The sequence below is a fragment of the Cyprinus carpio genome, chromosome B16, assembly GCF_018340385.1.
Source record: "Cyprinus carpio isolate SPL01 chromosome B16, ASM1834038v1, whole genome shotgun sequence".
NCBI lineage: Eukaryota > Metazoa > Chordata > Actinopteri > Cypriniformes > Cyprinidae > Cyprinus > Cyprinus carpio.
The window spans coordinates 25,714,000-25,726,085 of NC_056612.1; the positions used below are offsets into that span (position 1 = coordinate 25,714,000).

The following is a 12,086-nucleotide window of genomic DNA, read 5'->3' on the forward strand; positions in this document are numbered from 1 at the left end:
CATTACAATTTACATTATTAATTTATATGCAACATATAAAATGAAGCTAATGCTAAATAATATTACAGTTTTTTTATAATGAAACATTTTATAATTTAAACTTGTATATATATTTGGAAGAATAAATAAATCATCGTGAACAATTTTTATTAAATTTTACCAGAACAGTTAAAAAAATAATAATAAATAAAAAAAATGGTGCAGATCTTAACGTCAAAGTAATGTTTAAAGAATCTAGAATTTATTTAAAATATTCATTTGTAACATTAGAAATGCATAAAACAACCTATTCAAACAAGTCAAATCTAGTAATAAATAAAACTCGTCTATTTATAAAACTTAACAGCCAATAAAGCATGCATTAAAATAATTATAATATTCACAATGTGCTTAAAAATACTGAGCAAAATCACAAATGCATTGTGAATATTCACTACATCATCCAGCTTTGATAATTACTGTGGTGCATTTTAAACCACCAATACAGAAACAGGTTAGGTTTAGAGATTATTATTATTATTATTACACGAGAAGCAGATGATCTTTAAATAATGTATTTGAGAAGAGGAAAAGGCTTAGATAAGCAATACATGACTTTAATGGTTGATCTGAAATGGGAACAAGGTGTATAACAATAAGAGAAAGGTCACAGAGTTAAGCGCCATTAAACGACTGCTTCCATCCTGCACCTTCAAGACATTTATATTCACTGGGCAGATAACCAATCTCAGGCACGAGGGGCAGGAGGTCACGCAGAGAAGCCTTTTTCCCCCTCTTTCATAAAGAAATCATCAACTGCAGGTGCTGTCAGTTTTCATAATCAAGCTGCGCCAACCATTGCTTTTAGTAAGCGAGTTGTATTGAATTAATGTGCTTGTCAGAGAGTTGTCAAAGGCCCTGAAGTGTTCACACAGGCCTTATCAGAGCTGTCACTCACATCCAGCCCGCAGAGAGGTCCTGCATACTTTTTAAAATGTCCTTCCTTTACCAAAGGTACGTCCATCTAGAGTCAAGGGTGGCCAGTTTAGATAATAACACCATAATGAAACTGAAGCCAATATAAACAAACAATAAGATTTTTGTGTTTTTTCATCCTTATCTAATGTTCACATTGTTTCCAAAACCTAGCTTAAAATATAGAGCATGGCACTTGCAACACAAAGGTCATGGGTTTGAAACACAGGGAATGCATTAACTGATGAATGCAATTCAACTCGATTAAAAAGCATCTGCTAAATGCATTTTAAAAAAGTGCATTAAAGTCACATAAGATATTGCGATGCATTTCCACTCAAAACTGTTTTCTTAAGGGTCAGATCTGCTTAATTCACATTGAAACTGTCTAAGACAAATAAAGATCTAAATGTGAAGATCATAGGTTCAAACAGATGAATGCAATGTTCGTCAGTTTATATAAATATAAAGATAAAACATCTGCTAAATGCATAAAAGCATAAAGGAAAATATTCTACTAAAGTGCATTAAATTCCCTTAAGTCACGCCTTGTAATGTATTAGAATTTTCACTCAAACTGATATAAGCAATGCAAGTCACTTCATATAAATATTAACAAAAGCACCTGCTAAATGCACAAGTGTTAAAAAAAAAAAAAAAACTACCCAAGTGCATTAATCGCCTTAAAGTCAGGTTATGTCACGCATTTCCACTCAAAACGGTCAGATTGGCTAAATTTCCAGTGAAACTAAAACTGCAAGACTTTTTCCCTCTGTATTCAGAGATGTGAGCAGATTTTATTTAGCCTTTAATATAATTTTTTTTGTTTTTTTTTAAATTATTTTTAATTAAAATAAAACATACAAACATACATACCTAAAACCAAATTATACAGAGGGTTAGGGTTCAAATCACAGGAAATGCATGATGAATGCAATGCAAGTTGATTTATAATAATAAGAATAATACATCTACTAAACGTAAAAATGTTTTTAAAATGGCAAATAAAGTGCATTTAATCACCTTAAAGTAATGCAAGATTTTTTTTACTCAAAATACAGTTCTAAATGAGTGTCAGATCTGCTAAATTCACACTGAAACTGTCTAAACTGCAAGACTTCTTTCCTTGGTATGCAGAGAGATGTGAGCAGATTTTTATTTAGCCTTTAATATATCAGCTTGCATTATTGATGGGTTTAAAGGGGGCATGATTAAATATAAAGAATGGCACGGCAGTGTGGCGGTCAGAGCTGTGAACCGTGGGTTGAATACAGGGCAGAAAATACTCCGGTTCCTGAGTACACCCTTCACCCAACATTGTCCGGATGCACTTTACACTTATGCATTTGACAAATGCTTTCATCTGAAGCCACTTGCATTGCACTGAAGGCATACATTTTGCAAGTTTGTGTATCAAACACTTGACCTTGCATCATGCTTTACCAGCTCAGCAACAACCACAAGATACTTTAATCCTCAAGACAGCAACATATTAGTATCATATACGTTCACTGAAACCAACAAGAAAGCTGTCCATTTAACATAAAGCAATGAGTCCGTAACATTGCAAAAGTAAAGACGGAGCATGGAAAACTACCTTAATCATGGTAAAAACGCTTTCATAGCAACCTTTTATACCTGCGCTACAGAAATAGTCTGATTTTAAAGACCACCAGAAAAGTTTTAATTAGTCGTATCACATATGGTTTACAGTTATTATTTAACATTTAAAATGTTATTATTTACCATTAAAATGTCTGTGGTTCAAAAATTTAAACCAAAATTAAAGTCAGAACTATGCATTTTATGATCCTGACTGTTAAATAAAAAAAAGAAAGAAAAAAAAGAAAACTAAAAAAAAAAAAAAAAAAAAAAACCACACTAAAACAGTTGTTTTTGTGTCTGTATGAGACAATATTCCAAATGCAGATGGCGATATGATGTGTGACGCAAGTAACTTATTCAACTGCTTAAAATGCAAATTTCAGTATTTTACTTCAAGGTGAAGTCTGTCGTTTCTCTGCCACTTATTTAAACAGAACAACAAAAATTGTCTTCCATTCTTACTATTGTTTGCTATTCTATTTGGTCGAGCTTTTCTTTATTTGCTAACACTCAACGTAAAATTCATAAAAATTTAATGTGTCCAAGGACCACCAAATACACTGCAAAAATATTTTTTTTTTTACTGAAGTACGTTTTTACAAAAAATACTATTTTAGTCTTCCTACTTAAAAATCTCATATTTAATTCAATTTGCTACTTGATTCTTTGTCATTTTTGTGAAATGTCCTAACAGTTTCCGAGTGAAAATTGCTGCAGAGTATTAAAGTTACTAAGCAGAGTAAATTTAATTGGAATCACAAAAAACAAAACAAAAAAAAACACACTGAACAGCATTTATATTTGCATATTTTAACATCCAAAGGATGGTGGAATCCTGAACACACAGCTGATTCCAGCCTGTGAACGCACTGTGGGTATCTTGTGTTAATAACTAATGCGACTCACCATAAATAAGCACCACAGACTCTTCGATTGCATGCTGGTAGCTGAACTGCGAGTCCAGCAGGGCTCGGCTGACAAAAGAGCCGTAGTACGTGGACTGATACCAGCCGACGTGGAGATGGTCGATGTTCACATGCCGGAGACTCCTCATCATCTCCATCTGGTATTGAACTGGAAAAGAGGAAGAGAGAGAAGATGAGTTTATGAGAAATGATTGTGCTGGCTAAAGAAAGTTTGACATTTCCAGGGCCGTTCATTAGTCAAAGCAAAAAGCTTCAAGCTGGTCCATCATGGGAGAGCATAAGAGAGAGATACTGGAAGGACAATGGCTGGGTAGATTCCCAATATCAAATTTCCCCAGTGCACTTTCAATCCAACCAAGCATAATACTAATGCAGTGACTTCCTAACGGTGTGTGATGGATTAGACATTGTTTGAAGATTCATCTAACATACTTCATTATAACTCCCCTACATCCAGATATTGTAAAAACATCACAAAAATGAAACTAAAAGACAAAAAAAAAAATAAAAAAAAAAGAAAAATGCCAAAAAAAAAAAAAAAAGAAAAAGAAAAGATAAAGAAATAGAAAAACTCACCACTGATTACTATTAAACTGAGTTTTTAAAATTCAGGAAATTTGCCTTTTCTGAACATACTAAGTAAGGAAGAAGTTTTATTTGTTTAGCACTTTTCCCAAGCCAAAGGTCACTTTACAATAAGCTTAAAAAAAAAAAAAAAAAAAAAAAAAAACAATTCAAGAAAAGGATACACAGCATAAATTAAAAAATAAAATCTTTAAAATTAATAATTATTTATCTAAACACAATTTTAAATAATTAAAAAAATTATAAAAAATAAATTACTGTCTAAAAAAAAATAAGATTTGTTTAAATTAAACAATAATTCAAAGTATTATTTAAAAATCTATTTTTTTTTTAATTTGATGAAATTTAAAAATGTTAATTTAATTTAAAAAGAAAAAAAGCATATGAAAAACTAACAGACTACATACAATACAAAAAAACTAAATTGTGTTTATAGTCACACTCTTATAATGCAAGCTATTCCGGAGAGTTTAAAAAAGTAGAAACATGAAGCGTGTATCTCAGATAAAGCGCTAACATTAATTCTTTCTTCTAAACAAGTGTGTTACTTGAGCTGTAAAGTTGTCAAAATCATGCTTTCAGCAGTCGGACTACATTTCCAGGCAGATGAACTTTAGTTATGCAGATGCTTGCCTTAGCAAACAGCGCTAATAAACCCCAGCACACCTCCCAGCGACACTACATCCTAATCCGATAAGTCTCAAAACAAATTTTAGGTGCACTGTCTGTAAAAAACTGCAAGCCTCTGCAAGTTTGCTCGAGTGATATGGCACAGCCAGACAGCAGAAGAGAGAGAAGAAGGGCAGCAGATTATAAGGGAGAGATGTCAGCTCTTCAGAATGCCGGGTGAAGAAGGGACAGCGGTGAACTTTAACAAGGATTTACACAGGGACAGCTCACTTTCGGCTGGAGGAGCACGAACGTCACATCTGCAGGAGAGGAGAGAGACAGATGAATCGCTCTGAACAAACGAGGCAGACTCCACACCTCGACTCAGATGTAGCCGCTTATAAATAAACCCTACTGGGAGGCAAGCAAATGTGCAGCGCACACTCCAGGAGACAGTGTTAAAGAGAGTGGGTATCTTTCGGATGAAGTCGATTCAAATCCATGCACTGGGGAAAGTTTAATTGCCTGTGCCAGCTTTTCCAGGCAATTGGAAGAGCAGGATAGAGAACCGTGGGATGAGGAACGGTCGGGTCGCCTCCTGTTGAAGAGCAGGATCCTGACATGCTGTCACCACTCTGTGACTGTATGGGATTCAAGCTCCACTGGATGAAAGCAAAAGAAAGGAAACTGCCTTGAAGAAAGAAGCACCTGCCTAAAGTTGTTGGAGCACCGTGTTTTTCTCCAGACACAGGACGGGACTGACAGTAATCTACTCAAACACAGATCTGCAAATGCAATTCTTGGCCAACATGTTGCAAGTCTTGTTGAACATAATTATGTGTGCTACTGTATTTCGTGGTGGTAACAAACCTCTCAAGTACTCAAGGGAGCAATAGAATTAACTTCAATAGCCAGGGTCAGTAACCCTGAAGCATTACTCTGGCAGCTAGATATAAACAAGTCGACTTGTTGAGCACATTTTCTTTAAGTGTTTGCTCTGCTAATACAGTAGTTGACCTGAGGAAAAAAAAATGGACATACAAGACTATTTACACTAGAGATTGACTGCTACTGCTTAATTTTGTTTATTTACTACTATACTAACAACAACAAAATGTATACCACTTATATTTATTAGAAGTATTATTAGAAATATAATAATAATAATAATAATAGTGATGATGATGATGATAATAATAAAAAAAATAAAAATAATAATAATAATAATAAAAAAAACAACAAAACTAAAAACAATAATAACAACTATTATAAATTAATAATAATAATAAAAAAAATTATTACAATAAATTATGTAATTATTTAGTTAACTAATAGAAATATAATAATTAATTTTAAACTTAAAACAATAATAACTACTATTATAAATTATGTAACTATTTAATTATTAAATAATGACAATAATAATAATAATGAAGATAATAACAATAATCGGCACTATTTATAGTAGACAACTTATTAGAAATATACTATTATTATTATTATTATTAATAATAATAATAATAATAATGTTGTTTTGGGCTGTGTCTATTATTAAAATCAAGCAATATATTATCAATTCAATCAATATAAATAATAATAATAATAATAATAATAATAATAATAACAACAACAATAATCCAGTTTTTAAATAATCATTCAAGCAATATATTATCAATTTTGTTATTTTACCTGTTGAGTAATGTTTTGGGGCATTATTGTTTTTGTAATCACTTATTGAGAGAATAAAAAAAAAAAAAAAAAAAAACATTGGTTAAATAGTCAGTATATCTGCTGTATACACTAACTTCCATGTTGAGAAAGCAGCGTGCACTTGAAAAACTGACACTGTTCAAAACACAACAATAAAAAAAGCAGCTGCTTGCATATGGCTAGAAGTATTTCACTCAACCTGCATAGAGTATATTTTGTACCTTCCCAACATTACAGTCTCAAGTTGGAAGAAGGGCATTTGGAAACAAAAGATAATCTAAAAACACACAACAGTTACTCCAGACTGACTGAATCTGTTTGTTGACTGGCAAACACTCAACAGGTGTATCTGAGGCCCTTTGACGGGTGCCACAACGCCCACCATCACTACAGCCAGAAGATGCAGCAAATCAGAAATCTCCACAGACGCAATATTTCACCAAACAAACAAACAAAATCTCATCAAATATCAAGAGGATTACGCCTCAGAGCTCGCATGTGTACAAAGGACAATCTCAAGTCTAAAACTGGTGTTGGCTTAAGAAAAACCATATCAGATGAGACCCCTAAAGCATAATATTTCCCAGCGGAGATGGAAACGGTTGACGTACACAACTGTGCGGGAAAACATGGACAAAACACAAACATAATGCAAAACATTAGCTTGCCTTAAAAGCACAGCCGCTTGTGTGTCATGGAGCCAGCTTGATCAAAGCACAATAAAGTGGAAGAACTATTCTTCATTTCCGTTCTATGCTTCAAGCAGCACTCTCGGGGCTCAGCGGCAGATGATATTCCTCCGAGAAGAGCACTTCCACCAATCGTGCGTAACAGCGCGCCGGCAAAACTTTTCCTTTTGCTATTCCACATCCATCCCATTCGACTTCTCTGAAGGTAGGTGACTGGCAGCCTACATATCCAGCGATCGGTCCCGGAGCTGCGTGCGCAGAATAAATTCAGCGCAAGCGTTTGCTTTGGCAAATATGAGCGTGCCCACCAGGCCTAACAACTAAATTCATCACTGCTAGGTCCTGACAGGCGACACTGAATATGAATGAGACACTGAGATGTAATTTGTTCTGAAACTCTTGGTTGGCTTCCTCCAAGCGAATGCACAAGGGGGCGACGTTTTAAAGAACTAAATTGAAGCCAAACAAGCGATTCAAATCTTCAAGCCTCAAAATAAACACTCTCACGGCCCCGCTTCCAGTGGAAAGACAGCTCTGCCACAGTAAACAATCCCTACAGTGCTGTAAAAGCTGATAGGTATGAGGCAATACATTCAGCCCGAGATGCAATTTGCATTCCCATGGAAGCCTCACAATGACACTTTCCTCATATGAAACCCTCTAAAAATACCCATGCTAAATGAGGCATGGACGAGAGGACATTTCCGCAACTTTTACAATAGTCACCAAAGGGAAGGTAAAGCGTGAAATACCGACTTTATGTTGCAACAATGAACACAATGGCTTTTAAACCTCCAGTAGCACACTCAACGTTTTTTTTAGGGCGAAAATCCGCCATCTAACTTGGGATGCAAATGCATTAGTCGTCTGATTCAAAACAAAACGGAAAACACTTCAGAGCAAGGGTGCTCCCTTTGCATAAATATCTTTTGAACAGGGGTATTTCACGGCGATAACTCGTTCCCTTGATCTTCACAGAAAGCCCAAGTCTCATTTACGCCTGAAAGCTGGGATTGCAATGCATTGCGTCCCATTGTTGCGGCGGCTAAAGGTTCTCACTGTGGCTGTATAATTCAAAGGCTTTTGTGCTCACCCAGCACTTGAGGGTCAAACCCCACCCGACCCGAATTACTTAGACTCTGTTACGCCACTACAAGAAGGACCATTAATGTCATGATACATTGGGTTCTGCTGTCAAGCCTCGAGTGTGAAACACAAGCCGAGTGGGAGGCAAAAACATCATTACCTGGACGAGCGCTGACATTTGATTTGTCAGCGACTGTGCCAGAAAATTCTTCCCCTGACGAAATCCGCCATTAGGCCAACACGGGCCTTCTATGTAGAATGACACAGGTAATAAGAGCTGGTGTCAGGCTGGAGAATAATTTATTGCCATTCGTGGGACCTGATTTCTTAGTGTCAGGGCAACCATGAATTTCGTTTGGCAAACAGGCCCGTCAAACATGAGAGCAATAACTGGCATCTGGAATTGCATGCTTTCACATCCACCACTTCTCAGGTCATGTACCGCTCAGGCAAACATTGTAATTCATCAAGGCTCGGAGTTGCAAATGGATTGCTTATTATTGGCCAGAGCTGATAGACTGAGCCATAGGCTAGAAGACATGAAGTATAATGCCAGTGCAATTTCATTCGACTTTCTGCACGTCCATTAGCAGCCTGGCACCACCAAACAGAAGCAGCATACGAAATCAAACATCAAGGGCATGTTTCGCACCGCAGGTCCATCTGTAATGTATTCTCACACGTTTCCAAATACTCACGACACGCATCTGATTTACAATCAATTCACCGTAGTGCAAGAACCAGCCGAGGAGCTGCAGCGAGACAAGATGTTCTTGATCATGTCAGATTGGAGTAGCTGAACACTGAATTCCTTGAAGAATTTACATAGATGGTCGATTGCAGGCACAATCAAAACAAAAAATGACTGTTGAAATGCACCACTAATGGAGAATAAATGCAAGAATTTTTGTAATAGTATTTCATCTGTTTGGGTTCAATAATGTTGGTCAAAATCAGAAAAGCATGACTTATAATAGAAAAGATATGAATTGAAAGTGACTTGAAAAATTAATAAGACTGGAATTTTAAAAATAAATGACTTTGTTGAAACTACTAATGGAGAACAAATAAAAATTAAAATTAATAAAAAAAATTCAATGAATAAACACATTTTACATTAAAATGCTAAAAGGATTTTTAGCATATTTCTGAAAAACTAAATTTGCTCAGAAACTGTTTATTTTGAATCGGGGGAAAAAAGCAATGCACAAAACCTCAGATTTTACAAAAAATAATTTAAGATGGAACTGTATTATATGAAGGTTTGATGTTATTGTATTAATTGCAATATATGAAAGTTGTCTATTCATAATGGTTCACCTAAGACTAACAACCACAATAAACAGCTTCATCTACACTTCATCTAAATTGCACAGCCGAAGATTCATGCCTCAAATAACCATCAGAGCCATACTAATGATTGGACAAATTACAACCATATTCAGCCCGACAAGTGAAACCAGAACCTCCAAGGATAAATCAACCTGGATTTTTTTATTTCAAAACTTAATTTTCCTCCCAATGAACCTTAAAAATAACCTACGACCATACCAAAAGACAATGACACGGCTCCTTCAGGCCGCAGCGGTGACAATCAAGTGGAAAGAGATCTGCATTATGCATGCGTCTCCGCCATCCAAAGCTGCAATTCTCTAATTTGACACGGCTGTGCGGCCTGCGTGATGCAACTGCAAAATGGACAATCCGAAGTGCCAGCTTAATCCCAAAAAAAGATTAAACCAGATGATTTGAAACCACCGCTGTGCACGTTCAACCAGCAAAGGTCAACACCGGGCCCTCTGACACCCACCATTCTTCCATTTGAAATAACAAGATCCCTCCCGTCGTGGCAATCTACTGCGTCACTGCTTCCACTCAGCAAGGTCTGCCAACACCAGATGAAGCTGCAGTACGGAAAAACGGGATCCTGGTTCATTAAGCACAAACCACAGTGAGAATTAATACAGAGACAGCAGGCCAACAGCATTACCTCACTCTAGAGCATTGTGGGCATTAGTCAGGGTAAATGCCACTTTAATTTAATGCAAATGAAAATGAGGCTGTGAGGGACAGATTTTGGTGTCAACCGTTTAGACAACCAAAAATCTATTAATCTAGAATTATTCTCTGGTTGAGTTGTGCACAATTCAGAATTGAAGAATTGGCTCCTGCTCAATTCATCAGTGTGACTGTGAATATGAATTGAATTGGCAGCAGGACATTCAGTTAGAAATCGACAGGAAGAGGAATTTACGGAACTATACAATTCAAACAACTGACAGGTAATGCATTCTGTAAAGTTTTTCCACCTCAATGAACAAGCTAACTCATTAAATATGATGAAATACATAAACTAAGTGCACATTTCAACAGATGACATTTCCAACTTCAATATCTAGCAGCCTGAATCCCAAGGCCTTTTAAATGTTTTTCAAAACATTCAAAGACAACATCTGAAGTTTGTCTTAACAAACATTGCTTTTTTCAATTCAATTTTCTTTGTATAACACTTTTCACAAAATATTATTTCTAGGGCTGATCCGAATACCATTTTTTGAGCTTCAAAGCGTCGATAGTAATCAACACCGAATATTCGAAGCTTCGGAGGGAAGAGGAGAACATATTCTTCTCTCGAATAAAGGCAGGAATCACTCTGTGTCTGTCTGTCTTTTTGCATTTTTATTATATCGAGAACCGTTCATCCAATCAACTTCATGCATGGCCGGTGTGTTGCTGTGGACTCAAGGGAGTGCAGTGTCTCATTTGGTGCAATATGGACACACGACACATTCAGAATGAATAAACTTAATAAATACAGAACAGCATGAGCCTAAAGCGGCGCATCTCACGTGGGCAGGGCTTATATGCTCCGAGAACGGACACTGCACTACTGATACAAAACACACAGGTCTGTTAAGAGCAATACTTTTAATATAGACAAATTATTATTAGGCTGGGCTACTGTACTTTTGTTTTTGTTTTTTTTATGGCTCCCGTATTCGAAAGTATTTTCCAATCAAAAATTCTCTTTGCTGTCTAACCGGGCCTAGAATTCCGGGCTGAGAACAGTTTGTAACCGTGCCGCGCCATACCAGGCTCACATGGAAATACAACTGTAACCGTACCTTACAGTCCTTCGAACCGTTCGGCCCGATAGTAAAAAAAACGTCTATATTCAAGCGCGAATGAAAACCGTTTCGCGGGGGATGCCAAGTGCTCAAAAAAAAAAAAAAAAAAGATTGAAAATCGAATGACAACCCACCGAACGACCTGTCCAGCCCTAATTATTTCAAAGCAGCTTTACATGTTTTTTTTTGTTTCAGTATTACCATTCTGTTATTCTGTTTAGGTTTTTGATTTTTTTTTTTTTAATTGCATCTGGTTACATTCAAAGACAAACTGCATTCAAATAAATTCAATACAAATTGTGGGACTGAATTTGAATTTACAAGTAATTTCCAATTTAATTTTGAATGGTGCAATGGCTCAACAACCCTGGCTGCCTCATACCTAAGGCTTTTAATGACACAGCACAAGCTTTTTTTGCATTGAGAACAAGTCCACTTGAGTCCATAGAGTCCAAGTTCATTCATAATTCAGTCCAAGTCCCCCAAATCTACAATGCATCTTACAGAAATGTCACATGTCCAACCAAGACATGAACCCGCAACCAGCCCAAAGAGATGATTTCGAAAAGTAGTTTTGCACATCTTAACTAAGACCCAAGAAAAATGGCATCCACCCCAAGCAAGCTCCCCAGCAGATGCTGCATGCCAAGCTCATTGTGGATTCAACAGTCGATGGGAAGATAATAAAAGAACATTCTTCATGAGACGCCAACTGGAAGGCATGGGAAATCTCAGAAAGAGAGTGAGCCGGTGCTGGCGCCTGCGCCTGAAGACGGTCCGTGAGGAGAATCCCG

General features: G+C 36.4%; 1 protein-coding gene across 1 annotated transcript in view; it reads right to left on the reverse strand.

The window, feature by feature from the left end:
• Window positions 1–12,086, reverse strand: part of LOC109056964 (eukaryotic translation initiation factor 3 subunit H-A) — a 57,114-nt gene that overhangs the window by 20,689 nt on the left and 24,339 nt on the right. The window contains exon 3 of the mRNA XM_019074160.2: window positions 3,466–3,633. Coding sequence (XP_018929705.2) covers window positions 3,466–3,633 — 168 coding nt within the window. The remainder of the gene's footprint in view (window positions 1–3,465; window positions 3,634–12,086) is intronic.